The sequence below is a fragment of the Danio rerio genome, chromosome 10, assembly GCF_049306965.1.
Source record: "Danio rerio strain Tuebingen ecotype United States chromosome 10, GRCz12tu, whole genome shotgun sequence".
Taxonomy (NCBI): Eukaryota; Metazoa; Chordata; class Actinopteri; order Cypriniformes; family Danionidae; genus Danio; species Danio rerio.
In genome coordinates, this window is record NC_133185.1 from 3084027 (window position 1) to 3105896 (window position 21870).

Sequence of the window (21870 nt, forward strand, 5' to 3'; positions counted from 1 at the left end):
ACCTGAACAGGTTTACGTGCCGATATCCAGTTACAGTTATAGCCCCACCTGCTGCCCACAGGAAATGACATGTTTGACACTATAACAAACTCCTACCACAAACTTTCCCGTATCAGCACCAAAATAGAGTGGTGTCATCTGAAAGCTCTAGCGATGATATATTGTGAAGATCTCGAGTTTTTGCAGAGGGGCGTGTCTGTGGTGGCATGACAAACCTCAACGCTTCGCCATGGAATAGGAAGTCCTTATAACTCAACCACACAATGTCTGATCTGCCTGAAACTTCACATGATTGATAAAAGTCCTCTCCTGAACACATCTACATAACAATATTGAGTCAGTCATAGCGCCATCTGCTGGCAGAAGGTAGTTTGGCTTGTAACTCGGCCACACAATGTCCGATCTGTCTAAAATGTCACATGGTTGATGAAAGTCCTCTCCTGAGCACATCTACATAATAATATTGAGTTTGTAATAGCGCCACCTGCTGGCAGAATGTAAATTGTCTTATAACACAATCTCCACACAATCTCTGATCTGCCTGAAACTTCACATGGTTGATAAAAGTCCACTCCTGAACACATCCACATAACAATATTGAGTCAGTCATAACGCCACCTGCTGGCAAAAGGTAGTTTGGCTTATAACTCAGCCACAAAATGTCCCATGTGCCTGAAACTTCACATGGTTGATTAAACTCCTCTCCTGAAGACATCTACATGCCAATCTTGAGTCACAGGTATAGCGCCACCTGCTGACAGGAGGAAGTTTGGCATAAATCTGTATTTTTCTTAGGTTTTTTATATATATATATCGGCTTATATTATTATTGTTCGCTGTTCTCTGTCATCGTAAGGTTACCGGGCGGCGGTGAGCCCGGGTGCGAGGTCCCTATCATCGCTGCTTGCAGCTTTAATTAGGGACCGAGCACCGAACGGTGCAAGGCCCTATTGGAATTGCTCCGTTTATTATTATTATTCTTTTCCGGAATGAATCGCGATTTTGAGGGCCTTACCATGCCCGAAAACTCACGCAACTTTGCACACGCCTCAGAAGTGGCGAAAATTTACGTATGTTATGGGTCTCGGAAGTGGGCGTGGCAAAATGACTCGACAGCGCCACCTAGAAAAATTAAACGGACAAGCCCCCGATCTACGAATCACGCACATGCACGAAAATTGGCACACACCTCAAACATGCCAAAACATACGAAAAATTCTCTTGGAGCCATATCTCAAACCCAACAGGAAGTCAGATATTTTTAACTTCCTGCGGCGAAAAAGTGGCGTTTTTGCCATTTCCAGGCGTTGTATTTTAATGAACTCCTCCTAGGGATTTTATCCGATCAACACCAAAATTGGGTTTTGTCATCTAAAGGCCTCGGCGATGTTAAATTGCGAAGCTTTAGAGTTTTCGTCGATGGGCGTGTCCGTGGCGGCCTCGCAAACTTTGACGATTCGCCACAAAACAGGAAGTCGTTATAACTCAGGCATGCATTATCCTATTTGCCTCAAAATTCACACACTTGATAAGAGTCCTGACCTGAACACGTTTACATGCCGATATCCAGATACAGTTATAGCACCACCTGCTGGCCACAGGAAATGACATGATTTACAGAGTCACAAACTCCTCCCACAAATTTTATTGTATCAGCACCAAATTTAGGTGGTGTCCTCTGAAAGCTCTAGCGATGATATATTGTGAAGATCTAGAGTTTTTGCTGAGGGGCGTGTCCGTGGCGGCATGACAAACCTCAACGCTTCGCCATGGAAGAGGAAGTCCTTATAACTCAACCACACAATGTCTGATCAGCCTGAAACTTCACATGGTTAATTAAATTCTTCTCCTGAACACATACCCATAACAATATTAAAGTGGGCGTGGCACAATGACTCGACAGCGCCACCTATAAAAATTAAACGGACGAGCCCCCGATCTATGAATCACACACATGCACGAAAATTGGCACACATCTCAAACACGCCAAAAGATATGAAAAAGTCTCTTGGAGCCATATCTCAAACCCAACAGGAAGTCGGATATTTTTAACTTCCTGCGGCAAAAAAGTGTCGTTTTTGCCATTTCCAGGCATTGTACTTTAACGAACTCCTCCTAGGGATTTGATCCAATCAACACCAAAATTGGGTTTTGTCATCTAAAAACCTTAGCGATGTTAAATTGCGAAGCTTTAGAGTTTTCGTCGATGCGCGTGACCGTGGCGGCCTCGCAAACTTTGATGATTCGCCACAAAACAGGAAGTCATTATAACTTAGGCATGCATTATCCGATCTGCCTCAAAATTCAAACCTCTGATAACATTCCTGACCCGAACATGTTTACATGCCGATGTCCAGATACAGTTATAGCGCCACCTGCTGGCCACAGAAAATGACATGTTTTACACTGTAACAAACTCCTACTACAAACTTTATCGTATCAGCACCAAATTTGAGGGGTGTCATTTCAAAGCTCTAGCGATGATATATTGTGAAGATCTAAAGTTTTCGCAGAAGGGCGTGTCCGTGGCGGCATGACAAACCTCAATGCTTCGCCATGGAACAGGAAGTCGTTATAACTCAACCACACAATGTCTCACCTGACTGAAACTTCACATGGTTGATAAAAGTCCTCTCCTGAACACATCTTCATAAGAATATTAAGTCACAGTCATAGCGCCACCAGCTGGCAGAAGGTAGTTTGGCTTATAACTCAGCCACACAATGTCTGATCTGTCTGTAACTTCACATGGTTGATAAGATTCCTGCATTTAAGGCATCTACATGCCAATCATGAGTCACAGTTATAGCGCCACCTGCTGACAGAAGGAAGTTTGACATAAATCTTTGATTTTCTCAGGTTTTTTATATATATCGGCCTAAATTATTATTGTTCGCTGTTTTCTGTCATACTGAGGCCACCGGGCGGCGGTGAGCCCGGGTGCGAGGTCCCTATCATCGCTGCTTGCAGCTTTAATTATTATTATTATTCCGCCCCCTATCGGGGCACTTTTGAGGGTCTAAACATGCCCGAAAACTCATGAAAATTTGCACACACACCAAACGCGGTGTAAATAGCAGGTTGATATGGGTCTCGGAAGTGGGCGTGGCAAAATGACTCGACAGCGCCACCTAGAAAAATTAAACGGACGAGCCCCCGATCTACGAATCACGCACATGCACGAAAATTGGCACACACCTCAAACACGCCAAACCACACAAAAAAGTCTCTTGGAGCCATATCTCAAACCCAACAGGAAGTCGGATATTTTTAACTTCCTGCGGCGAAAAAGTGGCGTTTTTGCTATTTCCAGGCGTTGTACTTTAACGAACTCCTCCTAGGGATTTTATCCGATCGACACCAAAATTGGGTTTTGTCATCTAAAGGCCTTGACGATGTTAAATTGCGAAGCTTTTGAGTTTTCGTCGATGGGCGTGTCCGTGGCGCCCTCGCAAACTTTGATGATTCGCCACAAAACAGGAAGTCGTTATAACTCAGGCATGCATTATCAGATCTGCCTCAAAATTCACACGTTTGATAAGCGTCCTGACCTGAACACGTTTACATGCCAATATCCAGATATAGTTATAGCGCCACCTGCTGGCCACAGGAAATGACATGATTTACGGAGTAATAAACTCCTCCCACAAATTTTTTCGTATCAGCACCAAAATTGGTTGGTGTTATCTGAAAGCTCTAGCGATGATATATTGTGAAGATCTAGAGTTTTGGCAGAGGGGCGTGTCTGTGGCGGTATGACAAACCTCAACGCATCGCCATGGAACAGGAAGTCCTTATAACTCAACCACACAATGTCCGATCTGCCTGAAACTTCACATGGTTGATAAACGTCATCTCTTGAACACATCCACATAACAATATTGAAGTGGGCGTGGCAAATGACTCGACAGCGCCACCTAGAAAAATTAAACGGACGAGCCCCCGAGCTACGAATCACGCACATGCACGAAAATTGGCACACACCTTAAACATGCCAAAACATACGAAAAAGTCTCTTGGAGCCATATCTCAAACCTAACAGGAAGTCAGATATTATTAACTTCCTGCGGCGAAAAAGTGGCATTTTTGCCATTTCCAGGCGTTGTATTTTAACAAACTCCTCCTAGGGATTTTATCCGATCGACACCAAAATTGGGTTTTATCATCTAAAGGCCTTGGCGATGTTAAATTGCGAAGCTTTAGAGTTTTTGTCGATGGGCGTGTCTGTGGCGGCCTCGCAAACTTTAATGATTCGCCACAACAGGAAGTCGTTATAACTCAGGCATGCATTATCAGATCTGTCTCAAAAATCACACATTTAATAACAGTCCTGACCTGAACAGGTTTACGTGCCGATATCCAGTTACAGTTATAGCGCCACCTGCTGGCCACAGGAAATGACATGTTTGACACTATAACAAACTCCTACCACAAACTTTCCCGTATCAGCACCAAAATAGAGTGGTGTCATCTGAAAGCTCTAGCGATGATATATTGTGAAGATCTAGAGTTTTTGCAGAGGGGCGTGTCTGTGGTGGCATGACAAACCTCAACGCTTCGCCATGGAACAGGAAGTCCTTATAACTCTACCACACAATGTCCGATCTGCCTTAAACTTCACATGATTGATAAAAGTCCTCTCCTGAACACATCCACATAACAATATTGAGTCAGTAATAGCGCCATCTGCTGGCAGAAGGTAGTTTGGCTTGTAACTCGGCCACACAATGTCCGATCTGTCTAAAATGTCACATGGTTGATGAAAGTCCTCTCCTGAGCACATCTACATAATAATATTGAGTTTTTAATAGCGCCACCTGCTGGCAGAATGTAGTTTGTCTTATAACACAATCTCCACACAATCTCTGATTTGCCTGAAACTTCACATGTTTGATAAAAGTCCACTCCTGAACACATCCCCATAACAATATTGAGTCAGTCATAACGCCACCTGCTGGCAAAAGGTAGTTTGGCTTATAACTCAGCCACACAATGTCCCATGTGCCTGAAACTTCACATGGTTGATTAAATTCCTCTCCTGAAGTTATCTACATGCCAATCTTGAGTCACAGGTATAGCGCCACCTGCTTACAGGAGGAAGTTTGGCATAAATCTGTATTTTTCTTAGGTTTTTTATATATATATCGGCTTTTATTAATATTGTTCGCTGTTCTCTGTCATCGTAAGGTCACCGGGCGGCGGTGAGCCCGGGTGCGAGGTCCCTATCATCGCTGCTTGCAGCTTTAATTTATTTAATTTTTGTAGAAAGACAGTATTCATAAAAGTTAATGCAGCAGATTTTTATTGTGTGTGTGTGTGTGTGTGCGTGCGAGCGTGTGCGTGCGTGCGTGCGTGCGCGTCTGTGTGCGCGTGCGTGTTTCTGCGAGTGTGTGTGTGTGTGTGTGTGTGTGTGTGTGTGTGTGTGTGTGCATGCGTGCGTGCATTTTGGTGGTGTGTTTGTTGGAGTGAGCTTGTGTGTGCCTGTAGTTTTTTTGTTACAAAGCTTGTGGGTCAAAATTGCTGTACCCTAAATGCATAGAGGTTTCTTTAAAAATATGAAAATGGTCGTTTGAAGTGATTAAAAAAATTACATCAAACTTAACAGACAATTTGATTTTTTTTTGTCTTTCTATTAGTTAAATTTTGTCAGTAATTTGCATACTAGGGGCGATGCGGTGACGTTGTGGGTAGCATTGTTACTTTACAGCAAGAAGGTCACTGGTTCTAGCCTCGGCTGGGTCAGTTGGCATTTCTGTGTGGAGTTTGCATGTTCTCCTCGTGTTCGCGCGAGTTTCCTCCGGGTGCTCCTGTTTCCCCCACATGTTCTAAGACATGCGAGTACAGGCGAATTGGGTGAGCTGAAATTGTCCGTAGTGTGTGTGTGTGTGTGTGTGTGTGTGTGTGTGTGTGTGTGTGTGTGTGTGTGTGTGTGTGTGAATGAGTGTGTATGGATGTTTCCCTGAGATTCTTGCAGTTGAAAGGGCTTCCGCTGCGTAAAACATATGCTGGATAAGTTGGCGGTTCATTCCGCTGTGGCGACCCCGGATTAATAAAGGGACTAAGCCGAAAAGAAAATGAATAAATGAATATGTTATGCCATCTAATGGAGCCTCTAATTTTTGTGGCTTAAGTTACTCTTTTAAATCTGGAAGCTTTAACAACTAATATTAAAATGTATATCGTTATCGTTCAATATGGAAAATAATTATTGAGATTGCATTTCTCCATATCGCCCAGCCCTCCGCAGAACTATATATCAGGCTTAAGACATATAACACAGTGACAATGGTATTGTTGTTGTGCTAGTCTTGCATCCTCTTACTATTTGAATTTCTATAGGCGACATTTGGGACAATTTACTGACATCATTAAAACTTAATATTTTCCTTTGGATTGGATTTTTATGGAACCTTTTAGATATTTTAATGCCCAAACATACACTACACACTGACTAACACAATTAAATAAAGAGAAAAGGATAATAGGGCCCCTTTAAACCCTGTAAATATGAATACTCAAGCATTTTCATGTGGTGTTTCAAAATATGAGGGTGCTACTGCAGTATTTTTAAGCATGTGTCTGTAATTTGAGGTTTGGTGTTGGTTTGAGAAGCAGATGTTCACATGGAGTGGAGTATTCCTGGCTTTATTTATGGTGTTGTGATTTTTAAAGTTGACATCTTATCTCTAACAGTCTGAACACATTGGACACGCTTCCATATTGTCATGTTTGTGGTAAAATGCATCATATCTGCTCCTCGAACAGCGTCAGCGTCTTACTGCTAATGACACGTCTTTGTGCTTTCAAAAGCAGGTTGGCTAATTCAGACTAAAGGTTGCACAACATAAAAGTAAAACAAAGATATTGTAGTTTTAATCAGTCCAGAAGCAGAAGAGAGATAACAGGCTTTCCTATGTTGCGTCAGATTATTGAAGAAGATTATTGTGAGATGCATTAAAACAATCATCGAGTTCTTGGTTCTGATGGCACGCCATGTTCACTTCTTGACACATCATATGCTTTTACTGCGTCATTAATGAGAAACTGATTCAAATGTGGTGAATGGCAGTGTTTTTGAGAAAGTGACTCAACAGCTCAACAGTAAAACTTGATGTTTCTTGAGAAAGCTCATGATGGCGGGTTATTTTGAGACTGTGTGTGTGTGTAATGCGTAAATGGGTACACCCCACACAGATCTCTCTTTATTTTCTATATTATATACTTAAATGTTTTCTATAAGATGCTTCAAAGTAATATATTTATGTTTAATTCATTTAAAGTCACAGTCCAAAAAATAGTACACCCCAAATGTATATGTTAGGAAAAATACGAAATACATTTTTAATAATGAATTTAAGAATCATAAAAAATATAAAATTGTTGAAATTTTTGTAGTTTTAATCATTTTCTTTTCGGCTTAGTCTCTTTATTAATCTGTTATGATGTTTTACGCAGCGGATGCCCTTCCAGCTGCAACCCATCACTGTGAAACACCCATACACACTTATTCACACACAAACACTACAGACAATTTAGCCTTCTCAATTCTCATTCGGTGACCAAATACACCAAAATATATCGTTTACATTCACAGAAAAAAAAAAAAAAATTTATATATAGATTTAAAAATTATATATAAAAATTATATATAAAAATTATATATAAAAATTATATATAAAAATTATATATATATATATATATATATATATATATATATATATATATATATATATATATATATATAATGAATAAATAATTGTATTCTCGTTTAACTTTCTTTTTTTTTTTTTTTTTGCCAATTCTCAATCAGAGAGTTATTAAAAGTGAGGAAAAGAAAAAACATAATACATTAATTTCACAATATTGAAGAAAATTAATATCGGGTGGTATTTAAACGCATTCCTTTCTGAACCATATTCAAAGGAAAATAAGGAAAGTAAAAAAACAAAACACTGCAATAACAAATAAAATAATAATAATAATGATGATAATAAAAACTTAATAATAAATTAACAAATGACACCTATGTAAGCCATTACTGTTGATATGTCAGATACAGACACTGATACAGACAGGGTTAGATATGCAAGACTGGTCGCATATGTTAAAAAGCTATTTTTCCAAAATACAACAGAAAAGGTTGCCAAACTGTATAGGATCTTCTGTTTTGCCATTAATGGTATATCTATTTTTTTTATTCGAATAAACTGCAACCGGTCATACTAAATAAATGTATTCTGAGCACTGTATAGATACAACATAAATGGTATTCTTAGTCCTTGTAGTGGTTGTAATTGCTGTGGTTTAACAACTGCCTCCTGTACACTGTGTGCTCGTATTTCACAATCTTTGTTTGCTAAACTTTTCTCAGCAGAGTGTGAGAGATGTTGGACACTTGTTCTATGCTTGAGTGAGTAACAGAGGATCTGTTTTACATATATTTACATAGACTTCCAAATTAAACAAATAATTGTTTTAGAAAGATTTCCAGTTTTGTTAATGGGAATGTTACGTTTGACTAGTTTTGCTAATGTGAACATGAACGTTAGCACAATCTTCCTGAAGGCATTCTAGAAATGCTGATTTTGTAACATTCCAAACATTCTCCTAGAGCGTGTATAAAAGGTGTCATTTCTAATCTCCACAGTTTGCACTTTAAAATAAGTTAAAGGGATAGTTCACTCAAAACTGAAAATTCTGTCATTCATTCATTAATTTTCCTTCGGCTTAATCCCTTATTTATCAAGGGTCACCACAGTGGAATGAACCACCAACTATTCCGGCGTCTTTTTTACACAGTGGGATACCCTTCCTGCCACAACCTAGTACTGGGAAACACCCATACACTCTCACATTCACATACACTACGGCCAATTTAGTTTATTCAATAGCGCATGTGTTTGGACTTTCACACAGCCAGGATATTTCGTCCTCTCCGAGTATTTAGTAAAGTTTATCTGAGTCGTTTATTAAATGATTAATCATTTAATGTTTTTCTCGTTGTGAAAAGGTAATGCAAAAATGCATTCAAATAACGGCAACTTCGGAAAGCGGACATCCTGGACATTTTAGGAGATTCAGAAACTACCGCTGGACGCATTTTAGCGCAAAAGTCCTCTAGGATTTTTTTCTGGCTGTGGCGGCAGGCCTGTTTTACACAGATCTACCAACTACCTGTGGCGTTTTCAATAGCAAATGTCGGAAGCGCAGTATTAGAAGTCGAGATCGCATTTATGTAATAGCCTACAGCATGCAAATCTCTTTGCTTGCGCGCTGATTTCCTCTGCTCGTGCACAAAACTTCTTGCACGCCCCCTAAATATACGCAGCTCAAGCGCAGATCTTCTTGTGCGCTCTCAAATAAACGCTGCTGAAGTGCGATTTAGTGCATTTATGCAACAAGTATGTCTCCAACATTTATTAGATTTGCTAGAAATATATTTATGAATGTGTCCAATGGACCTACAGAGCGGCATTAATGCGTCCTAAAGTAAAGTGAAGCGGCTATAAGTCGTGTTTGCTGGCCTCACGCATCACGCATCTGTCTGTCAGTCAGTCAGTCAGTCAGCATGTAACCTTCAAGGGTTAAACAAATAAGGCACAGCACTACTATATTTATAAAAAAGTTTGCGCTGTTATGATTCACTTACCTTTTAAAACCTTTAGATTAACTTGACAGGTTAGAGTAATTAGGCATGTTATTGTATAACGATAGTTTGTTCTGTAGACTATCGAAAAAAAATGTTGCTTAAAGGGGGTAAAAATTTTGTCCCTGTAAATGATGTTTAAAAAAATTAAAAACTGCTTTTATTCTAACCGAAATTAAAACAAATAAGACTTTCTCCAGAAGAAAAAATATTATCAGACATACTGTGAAAACTTCCTTGCTCTGTTAAACATCATTTGGGGAATATTTAAAAAAAGAAAAAAAATTCAAAGGGGGACTAATAATTCTGACTTCAACTGTATATGGTAACCGGAGAGTTTTAAAGCCACATCAATCAGCCGATCCATCAGCGAATCGCTTGTATGTCAGCTCATAGACTGATCAGCTGATCGACGCGGCTTTAAAACACATTTCAGAATGTGCTCAACAGCACTCAAGTGTTCGCGGTATATTTACATTTCTTGTACCAAAGTCAATACTTTTGGCAACCCAACAGCAAAAAATATCTGTTCATAGGTTTTAATGGAAAAAAAAATCATACATATTTGTGCTTTTTAATACATAATCCTTTACCTTTTAAGTTTGAGTGTTCTGCAAAGAGCATTTGTGCACAAATAGTCCTTGTAAAATACAGGTTTACACTTAATAAATCTACAACTGGTCCAATAAATATCTGGTTTAGCCAAGATGTTGACAGTCTGTGAAAAACTCTCAAATTTTGTGAAATCTTGCCGAACATGTTCCCTGGTCTCGCAGCGCTCTCAGTAAGACAGGATGTCTGGGGGAGTTCAGAGAGACACCCGAGAGCTTTAGGAAGTGACCTTGGCTCTCTGAAGAGTTGCATCAGCCAGAACAGTCCATCCATGGTGTGACTCAGGAAAATCTTACTGTTATATTACCCCATTATTACGTGATATACTTTGACCCTTGTTTTTTTTTTTGTTGTTGTTGATTTGAGCATGGGTTTGGAAACCTTTGTTGCGTGTGTCTTTCTTCAGCAGTCACACTTTGGTTTAGCACATTTCCACATCCTGCACTGGCGTGTGATGTGTTGTGAACTTAAACACCGTTTTCGTCTGTTGTCACACTATATGCTTGAATGGAGGTGTGTGTGTGTGTGTGTGTGTGTGTGCAGTGTTTGTTCTCAGCTTTTAAAGTGGAATAACTGGTTTTTAGGATTGTCTGAACACAACACATTCAGATGTCCAGATTCCTAGTTTGCTTTTGCTTTCTTGCTGATTTGCTCAGGGATGGTGTTTTTTTAAAAATGGCCTCAGAGGAAAGTCTTGTCGCTCAGAGGTTTCTCTTTCAGAGTTTAGGAGTTTTGTGAACTGTAGAGTTACTTGGTACTGGATGGTAAAAATGTTGCGTTCTGCGAGAAATGTCTATAGATGAAGCATTGTATATGGATTCAGAAAACAAGGGCTGCACAATATATTGTTACAGCATCGATATCGCAATGTGCGGGTCTGCAATAGCCACATGTGCAATGTAGTTGGGATTCTAGTTGACCAGACATTAGTTACAACATAGTGGAGTCATTTCAAATTTTAACCTTAGAGTGAACGTTTATTTTTGGCATGCGCTTTTTAAGGCCTGACTGTAAGAATTTGAAGCAAACTTGAGGCATTTGTGTGCAGTAAAATAAACATTTGTAGCTTAAAGGTTACATTATATAATTACTCAAGGCGGCGTAGTGGCGCTGTAGGTAGTGCTGTCGCCTCGCAGCAAGAAGGTCGCTGGGTCGCTGGTTCGAACCTCGGCTCAGATGGCGTTTCTGTGAGGAGTTTGCATGTTCTCCCTGCGTTTGCTTGGGTTTCCTCCGGGTGCTCCGGTTTCCCCCACATGTTCAAAGACATGCGAATACAGGCGAATTGGGTGAACTAAAATTGTCCGTAGTGTGTGTGTGTGTCTGAATGTGTGTGTGTGAATGAGTGTTTATGGATGTTTCCATGTGATTCTTGCAGTTGAAAGGGCATCCGCTGCGTAAAAGCGTGCTGGATAAGTTGGCGGTTCATTCCGCTGTGGCAACCCCGGTTTAATAAAGGGACTAAGCCGACAAGAAAATGAATGAATGAATGAATGAATGAATAATTACTCAATTAAAACAATACAGTATTAATATTGTTTATTTGTTTGTTTGTTTAAACTATTGTCCTTCTGCATGGCACAGAAAGGAAATGTTTCTTTAACACTGGATTTAAGACAACAACTGCATACACACAACAAAAGAGCAACACTCATCAAGACAACAACATTAAAAGTTATAAACTTAACAACTAAATTATCCCCATACATATTATTGTGGATCATTTTTGACTGAATAACTGTGGATCATTTTTAGCAGAAATAAAACAAATAAGACTTTCTCCAGAAGTAAAACTATTATCAGACATACTGTGGAAATTTCCTTGCTCTGTTAAACATCATTTAGGAAATATTTACAAAAAAGAAAAAAAATAAATTAATGGGGGCTAATAATTCTGACTTCAACTTTATTGGACTTGTGGTCCAAATTTACATAAAACAAATTTTCCTGACTGTTTTTAAAGGGCACATTGGTTACCCCTTTTTTCATATTTAATAAGTCTTTTGTGTCCCCAGAATGTGTCTGTAAAGTTTCAGCTCAAAACACCCATCAGAGTGTTTATTTTAGCTGTTGGAAGTGTCTGTATTATAGCTGGGAAAAGGTTGTTGCTGTTTCTTTGCACTGGGCCTTTAAGGCTAGTCCTCCCCGCCCACCGTTCCCACGTGTCTGTCAGCAACATGCCTCAATCTCCGCCCTCGGCTGCCTCAGGAAGCAGATCTCACGTAACGTTTGTGAGAAAAACTACAGTAAGAACTTCACCAATCAGTATCTGATGCATTTTATGTGGAGTTGCAACAATAAGTTCACGCACACACAGCTCAGACACACACACACACGCACACACACACACACACATAGCGCAGACACACACACACACATACTTAGCGTAGACACACACACACACACACATAGCGCAGACAGACGCACACACATAGCGCAGACAGACACACACATACACACTAAGCGCAGACTAAAACACACTCACACATAGCGTAGACACACATACATAGCACAGACACACACACACACACAGAGACAGTGAGAGAGACACACGGCTGTGCTGATGGAGTGAATCTGAAGTGAATGGCTGTACTTTATTACACACGTGCTCTGTTTTAAAACATGTTAAACTTGTAAAACTCACTCTTGATCACGTCTGATGATGATTGATGATCCTAACAAACTGAACAGACCTTTTATTCCCGGTTGCTTTGCGCTCGTCCTGTCTTGTTGATATAATTATATGCGTTACTTCGGAGACATGTTAATGCACGCAGCTGTCAATCAATATTGGTGGGCGGGGGACCCCACTCCTACGTCAAGTTGCGGTCGATCTGAAAGCCGCTCCAATTGGTCCACCGTTTTTATGTTGTTAAATTTGAAAAAATAAAGGACTGTGTGTGTTTATATCACCCCAATATGACAGTATATACACTATACTAACTCACACGTCTGTCCAAACAGCTTGAAAAGTAGATTTTTCACCATAGGTGCCCTTTAATACATTAATAACACATACATATTTTTTAAACATGTTTGGACTATCAGAAAATAAAAACAACAACATTATTTGTACATTTTGGACGGTTTAAAATAGTGTTTGGGACATTTCATATGCTGCGAAACACTGTATGTCTGTAACAAAATATAAAACATTTAAAGTATTTTAAACAGCCACTTAAGAGCTCAAATGTGCTGTCCACATATGTGGCCACTAAGCCCTAGGAGGTTAAGGCCTTTGGAAAGTTCATATGGCCTATTCCTAGTATGAATGGAAGTCTATGGGGCGAAAAGTGCAGTGCGACCGCAGCTTCATTCTAACTTGTCTGATTGTGTTGAAATAGGTGAATCCGCTTCTGGAGGCCTTTGGGAATGCTCAGACGGTCATGAATGACAACAGCAGTCGCTTCGGGAAGTACATCCAGCTCCGTTTCCAGAACTCCTCAGGTTTGTTTATGGCAGACTGAAGAGATAACACTCGAATACATCACCATAAACCTGGCAGCTCCCACTGGGTGTGTGTCTTGACCCATAAATCTATGGAATCGATTGAACGTTGACCTGGATTTTTGTTTTGTTTATAGTTAAAGGAGCCAAAATCAATGAGTACCTGCTGGAGAAATCTCGCGTGGTCCACCAGGACCAGGGGGAGCAGAACTTCCACATCTTCTACCTCATGTTGGCTGGAATTTCATTGGAGGATAAGGAAATTTACGGCCTTCTGGACCCGACGCTGTACCGGTGAGTCAGCTGTGATGTGGATGTCATTGCCCTCGTGAAACTGGATCAGCTGCGTTGTTTATGATGAGCACCCTAGATTAGCATCTCGTCAATGCAGTTTTTTTGAAGGTGTGTCGCATGAGAACTATTTCCAGCACGGACGTCATCTTTTCTTTGTTTCTGGTGTTTATTGTGTAAATGTTCTCCTGTAATTGTTGTCAGGAGATTGTAAATGTTGGCAGAGTCCCATTAGAAGGTGTTTAAGGTTGTGCGTTTTGTTCATTTATTAATTCATTTATTCATTTATTTATTTATTCATTTTTTTATTCATTTATTTTTTCAATAATTTATTCATTTATTTATTTGTTCATTTATTGATTGATTTATTTATTTATTCATTCATTTATTTATTCATTTTTCATTCATTTATTAATTGATTGATTGATTGATTGATTGATTGATAAATAAATAAATAAATAAATAAATTTATTTATTTATTTTTATTTATTTATTTATTATTGTCATTTATTTTTCCATGGTTAAGGGTTTTTGGATAGTTTAATAGAAATTTTTATTTTTTCATTTTTGTTTATTTTTATTTTATTGATTTTTTTTTTTGTGCACTAGAACTGCTTTAGTCTTTAGTTTTGTGCAATTGAATAATTATATGATTTTTTATTAAATGCAATTACAGCATAATCTAAAATATTTTATGTTTTTTTAATATATTTATTTATTTTTATTCTGGGTTTATGATGCAGTTTACTAAAACGCAGTCGAAAGTTGAAATTAAATATACATATATATATTGTCAGGTTCAAAATATTAGGACAACACAATTCTAACATTTTTGGTAATGGTGTGTTGGTGTATAGAGCCAAAAACACGAGTCTAATGCGCACACTGCTTAATTTGCACGAATTGCGTCATTTGCGATGCCTCAATCAAGTGAACAGCATCTTTGCATTGACCTGGTGCTGGGAATTTAGCATCACTTATGAAATTATTGCAAATTCTTTGATAATTATTATATATTTTATGTTTAATATTTTATAGCTAATAATTTTGTCTTGAGATGTAAAAACAATAATTCTCACTTTAAAAAACACATGAAGGTTTGATAATGACACTAAAAGAATACTGATTGGTAGTCTTTTTTTTTTTTTTTTTTACCACAAAATGAAACATTTCCATTTTTTTCTGATATTTTTACTGCATGTAAACCAGTGCTGGTCATTTTGACCGCTAAACATCATTGTGATCTTCCACGGTTTTTTGTTGTTGTCAGGTATTTGAATGGCAGGTTTGGGCAAGAAGACGTAGTGCAGACGTGGCGCGTGAAATATGCAGAGGTGTGTAACGCCATGGACATGGTAGGATTCGAAGAGCAGGTAAGAAAAAAATAAATTAATATGAAAAATTTTAAAAATGTATATGTTACATTCCTATTATTGACGTTTAAAGGCACAGTTCATCTAAAAAATGAAAATTCTCTCATCATTTACTCTCTGTTTACCTCTTCCAAACCTGTTTGAGTTTGTCGAACACAAAAGAAGATATTTTGAAGAATGCTAAAAACCTGTAACCATTGACATCCTTAGTATTTGTTTTTCCGCTGACTCTGTTATATAATGGTCCATTAGTTAATGTTAGTTAATGTATTTACTTACATGAACAAACTATTAGTAATACATTTATTACTGTGTTTGTTCATCTTTGTTACTTTATTGAGTTATTTAAGGCTGCTTTCATCTGCATTTGATTGTTTTGTTCTGAAAGGGGGATTAAAATTGTTACAATGTTGCATTTTGTTCTTGGTGTTCTTGTGGCAAAGTTTCTAAATGGACCAAAATAGTTAAAACAAGTCACGTGCAAGTAAACTCTCCTCACATTGGACAGTTTCAGGGTTGATTCCCACAGATTCCGCTGGGCATACGTCGTTATTTTAGTTTCTGATAATGACATTTAATAACTTTTTATTGTTTATTATGAGCTTAAAAAACATAGAATCATACATTATAGGCTTTATAGAGAGAATTACTAGATGAACCAAGACTGCAGTCAGATCATGAAGCAGATCATTGTTGATCTTCCTTTCGAGGCGTCAGTGCAGAAATGAGCTAAACAATAGGCCTAATACAGCATATTATAAGGATAAAATATGGAAAAATTAAGTAATTTCGGTCAATTTTCCTAACGGATAAACGGCACTCTGTTGAATATTTCAGCATGCTTTCACTTTCGTATTTAACATCAAACGCACATTTGTCAGTAAGAATGATGGCATCCTTCCCTACTCATAATTCTCAATCATATAGTTGTAAACATGGTTATAATATATCCATAATACACTGCGATATAGCCTGGTTCTTTGGTTTATATAGCTTCCTCATTACAATTGATCCTCTCCAGAGTTCGTTTCAATCGATTCGAGACCACCTCATTCAGGTCGTCTCAGACAGATTGCTGGTTTTACATATGCCAAACGAACCGAGCTAACAGGGCAAACATGCAAGCTTTCAAAACAATCGTCTAGGTGTGAAAGCACCTATAGTTAAATAACAAATGCCAACCAGTACAACTTTAGATTTTAATAATGCATTAGTTATGTTGAACTATCATTAATTAATGCTTTACAGGATTATTAATACTCCATTTATTCATTTTCTTTCCGGCTTAGTCCCTTTATTAATCTGGGGTCACCACAGTGGAATGAACCACCAACATATCCAGCTTATTCTTTATGCAGCGGATGCCCTCCCAGCTGGGACACATCCATACACACTCATTCACACACAATAGTACACTACGGACGATTTAGCTTACCCAATTCACCTGTACTGCATGTCTTTGGACTTGTGGGGGAAACACCCGGAGGAAACCCACGCCAACTGACCCAGCCGGGGCTCGAACCAGTGACCTTCTTGCCTGTGAGGCAATTGTGCTACCCACTGCGCCACCGTGCTGCCCTATTATTGATACTTAATGTTAGTAAATACATGAACTAATGGATCATTATTCTGAAGTGTTACTGTTTTTTCCTACTATGAACACCAATTGTTATCGGTTTTCAGCATTCTTCAAAACATCTTCTTTTGTGTTTAGAAACTCATAAACGTTCAGAAACACTTAAGAATGACTAAATAGTGAGTAAATGATACATTTTTGTGTGAACTATCCCTTAAACATTCCATTCAAGTTTATTCTTATAGCCCTTTTTACAATAATTATTGTTTCCAAGCAGCTTTGCATTATTGCATTACAATCAAGTTCGTAAAAGTTAAGGCTATTAGTTACCATAACCTTTGTTAGTTACTAATAACTTTAATTAACTTGTAACTAACAGCATTTGCAGTTAGAGGTGTTGTATATAAACAGTTAACCTGCAGTTGTATTGCATGTATTTTATGCAGTAATAAGCATATACACGTCATTTGTAGGAGAAAGTGGACATGATGACCATTCTCGCTGGCATTCTGTCTCTGGGAAACATCACGTTCGAGACGACCGACAGTGACGCTCTGAAAGTGTCTGAAGCGTCACGTGGATGGCTGAAAGCTACTGCTGTGAGTTTCCTGGCTGCACTTTTCACTAGAGTTTGTTGACAAGACAACTCTGCCAGCAGTTCACAAGCCAGCTTAGCAGAAGTGACAGCTCACGACCACTGAAACTTATTTATAACAACACCTTTTTTCCATGCTGCTTTTAGTGTACAATGTGTGGAATCGCTTGTAAAAAAAGAAATCAGTAGATGTGAAGAATATAGTGCATGTGTCTGGCCTGCGTTTCTCGTTAAAAAGTTTTTTTTTTTTTTTTGTTAGTGGTGCTGTTTCTCGATTCGAAGATCACATTTGCACGCATCCTTAAGGCTCCAACACACTGGGACGCTTTTCGTTTGCGATTACCGTCAGCATTTTACGAGATGTTTTTCCGCATTCAAACCCAAGCGATTTTTCACTGGTGTTGAGCAGAGGAGTATTCAAAATCACTCTCTGACGTTAGATGGCGCTACACAACTAAGCTTCTGACAGAAGAAGAGTAGGAGAGGAAGTTCACACGCTTGTTGTTAAAGTTACTGGTGACTCGAACAAGCATAGATGGTTCAAGCAGCAGCTTCAGCTCTAGCGATGAAGAAATGATTATTGTTCACCAGAGTAATAAGCAGCTTCACGTTCATATCGCCTCTGCGCATCTTCTTCAATGTGCGTTCGCATTGACAGTTTTGCGCTTGAGCGCCTCCAAGTGCTGTTTACTGTAACTTCAGCAGCTCCGTTCACGTGAACAAAAGTGCCGATCTGATCGGTGGAGAAGGTTTTAACGTGGCGCGTCAAAACAAAAAACCAAGCATGTGGCGTTTTTTTTAAAATGACGCTTTTACGCTGGGTTTTTTTGCGCGTTAGTGTGCACGATCATATTGACGCCCTTTAATTAGTCACGAGGCGTTAAACGTCGACGGAAAACGCGAGCAAAAAACGTCTTGGTGTGCACAGGCCTTGATAGTCGAACCCTGCTTTTAAGAAATCCACAATTTAAAAATTATTTTCAAACAGCCAAAGTGGCTAGTGAGAGTGACTGTCTAACCCGCCATAGCTGAAATCTACATTTAGCAGGTTGGCGAGTGTTAATGTTAAGCCCTAGTTTAGATATATAGTCTCACATTGTCGCACAACAACATTAAGGGTGCTTTCATACTAGCACTTTTGGTCCGCACCCGGGTTCGTTTGACGTCATAGTATGGTACGTTAGGCGAGTGTGAACGTGTCTTCTGAATTCGGGTGCGCACCCGTGAACTGTACCCAAGTCCACCTGAAAGAGGTGGTCTGGGGTACGGTTCATGCGAACTCTGGTACGGTTCACTTGTGATGTGAATGCAATCATACCAAATCACGGAAGTGAACCGCCGACTGTACAACAAACGTTGTCATAACATTCGTTCGTGTTTGTGTATGTCACGTTTCGTACCTTGGTGACACACGCGGGATTGAGCCAGGGCAAACACGATACACATTGATGTCTGCTTGTCTCCTCCAAAAACAGCTTCTGCAGACACTGCGTGATGTTCTGAATGTTTATAATATGTTTGCGGCAGATGGACGCGAGTCGCTTTCTGTATGTCCAAAACCGAAAGCTTCAGTGAAAGAAGAATGACCGCGATGTGCGGACGTCACCTAGCAACTGCCGTAAACAAAACAGCAAGCGTACCGGGGTTCAGAAGGAAAACAGACAGTATGAACACAAACCAACCGAGGAGGTGGCAGGGGGAGACGATCAAACTTGGGTACGGTCCAGGCAAATGGACCAAGTGTGAAAGCACCCAAAAAGAGTGTAGATTAGTGTACAATGTTTTATAGCCATTTGACATATTAGATTTCTTTAAAGTAATGCACCAGTTACTTTCCATGTTAATTAGTTATGTTTAAAATTATGAGACTCAGTTACTATTTGTGAGAATTAATTAGTAAGTAATAACTCTTTTAAAGGAACGTGCCCAACACTGATCTTCACCCACGAGCAGCAGCTGAAGGACTGTAGAAAGCGTACGTGTTTTGTCAGCAGATGAATGTTCGCGTCACCTCGGGCTGTTTAATCAGCTGAATTATGACCTGTGCGCACACAAAGAAACTCTTTTAAGGGCAAACCAAAGGAGGTGTGGATCCGCTTACATCTGGCCTTTTACGATAAGACGCACAGAAGCACTGAAAAGGCCAAGAGTGCCTATGTTTAGCCTCAATGAGCTCCTGTCCTGCACGTATGGGCCAGTTATTTCCTTTTAGGACTTTTCATTTCCATTTATCTAATGTACACTGCTAAAGTGCTTTAATGCAAATATCTGAAAATCCTTAAAGCAAGAAGCACTTTTTAGACGAGCAAAACATATCGTCTTGTTTTCTGAAAAAGTCAAAATTGAGTTAAATTAGGCCAAATATAAGAAAATTTATATGTAAAAAAATGTAAATAAAAAGGCGAAAATAATCCTTTTTGCGTTTTAAAATCTGGTTATTTTGCTTGATGTTTGGCAGATTATTTAGCTTTATTTTTGCTTTAAGGGAACACTCACTTAATTTCTGAAAATGGGACAATATTTTTTTTACTCGTCTAGAAAATGCTTCTTTATTTTAAAAGCTTTTGCTATTTGGACTAGTGGTGTAATGGATCACAAATTTCACGGTTAGGATCACATGATGGTTTTTTAGTTATGGGTGGCTGCTTGTCGCCACCTATTGTTTAAATAATGTAATTGCTGCTGACAACTTTCATTTTTGAGCCCAAGTTAAACGCATATGACGGTGATTTTAATCTTTACCATTAACATCAGTGGTTTTATCGTAACTATAAAGTGTTCTCTATAAAGTTTGTAACTTCATAACTAACTCAAAAGACTAAACACTCAATCTTTCTTGATTTTTGTGTTTTTCAAACAGTGATTTGAAGGATTAAGAAACGTATGCAAATCACCATCATTTATAGTTTAGGTTGCGTGGGTGTTGAGATCCTGATCTTTTAATGATTAATGCTGCAGCTTACACTGAATACATTAATGCAGGCGAAACAAGTCGTGACAGAAGACACCTTTATTAACCTAAGAAACCCAGCACATCCCGAATAACCCACCACAACTTCTTCCGTCATCATTATATTTTACAGAAAGGCCTAAATGCTTTCATACATGTGATTTGAATGACGTAAAGGTGATCTCTCTGCGATCGTTACATGTGTAGGATTAATCTACAAGTAAAAAAAAAAATTTTGAACTATAAAAATTAAAGTAAGAAAATATTTCTTTTTGCAGTGAACTTTAATTTAGAGCAGATTGGGAAAATTACATCTAATGGTCTTTGTTTTACTTTGTGCCGTGTGTGTGTGTGTGTCCACAAACAGCCCCCAGTATCTAAACGCACAAATTAGCTTGACCTTTCCTGCATGACATTTACGTCTTGGTCACATTTGGCTGGTCATTGTTCTTTTTTGTTCTTTGTTTTCTCCCTTTTGTTTTGTTTTTTTAAGCACAGTTTATTGCTTACTTCCACTCTGCTTTGTGTTACACAACATGATTTAAATGCAGTCTTTTTTGGGTCTCATAATAATCAAAATAAAGAATAAGGATCCTAGCATCTGGAGCATATGCATGTTTTGTGAGCAAGTAAGGGTGCACAATTTGGTAAAGTTTGAGCACCCTTGATTTAGATAGATTGGGAAGATCACGTCTTTTTCTATGCAGTGACTTTGCAATAATTAGGTTAAACTAAAAGCATTTATAAATACGACAGAACACAAATAAAAGTCAAATAAACAGTGCTTTGCTGGAGTTCAGTTATAGAAATTGAACAACCAAGCATAAAATAACATGCTCATCATCGTGTAAATGATTTAAAAATAATCATATTTAACAATAGCTTTATCTTTTAATGTTTAATAAACAATCTGATCCCGTGATGTGACTACATGCGGATACATTGCAATATTGATCAAACGATATATTGTGCAGCCCTAATTATTATTATTATTATTATTATTATTATTATTATTTATTATTGTTATTATTAATTCATCATTATTATTATTATTTATTATAATTATTATTACTATTATTATTATTATTATTATTTCTATTAATATTATTATTATTTATAATAAGAATAATTATGAGAATAATAAAATTGAATACAAATAAAAAACTAGATCACATTTATTTAAATGATAGCTAATTTAGAGTTTGATATTTGCACATTATTAAAGTTACTAGACTTTATTTAGAAACTCTTGATGTGGTAATATATAATTCTGCAATTATATATCAATATACTGTATACACCTACTATTAATACTACTACTACTAATAATAATAAATAATAATAATAATAACAATACTGAATAAAAAATAACCTTTCATATCA

The 21870-nt window shown here is 38.2% G+C and overlaps 1 protein-coding gene and 1 long non-coding RNA gene across 4 annotated transcripts in view; one reads left to right on the plus strand and one right to left on the minus strand.

The window, feature by feature from the left end:
• The window catches only part of LOC556989 (myosin-IIIb), a 68761-nt gene that overhangs the window by 14914 nt on the left and 31977 nt on the right, over positions 1-21870 (plus strand). For all 3 annotated transcript variants that reach the window (XR_012386071.1, XM_679943.9, XM_005172588.6), the window contains exons 5-8: positions 13600-13702; positions 13840-13996; positions 15264-15366; positions 17416-17541. Coding sequence is in view for 2 of the 3 variants with exons in the window: in XM_679943.9 (XP_685035.4) it covers positions 13600-13702; positions 13840-13996; positions 15264-15366; positions 17416-17541 (489 nt within the window). In the remaining variant the exon portion in view is untranslated. The remainder of the gene's footprint in view (positions 1-13599; positions 13703-13839; positions 13997-15263; positions 15367-17415; positions 17542-21870) is intronic.
• Positions 1-21870, minus strand: part of LOC141376286 (uncharacterized) — a 501640-nt gene that overhangs the window by 3628 nt on the left and 476142 nt on the right. The gene's annotated exons all lie outside the window — the stretch shown is intronic.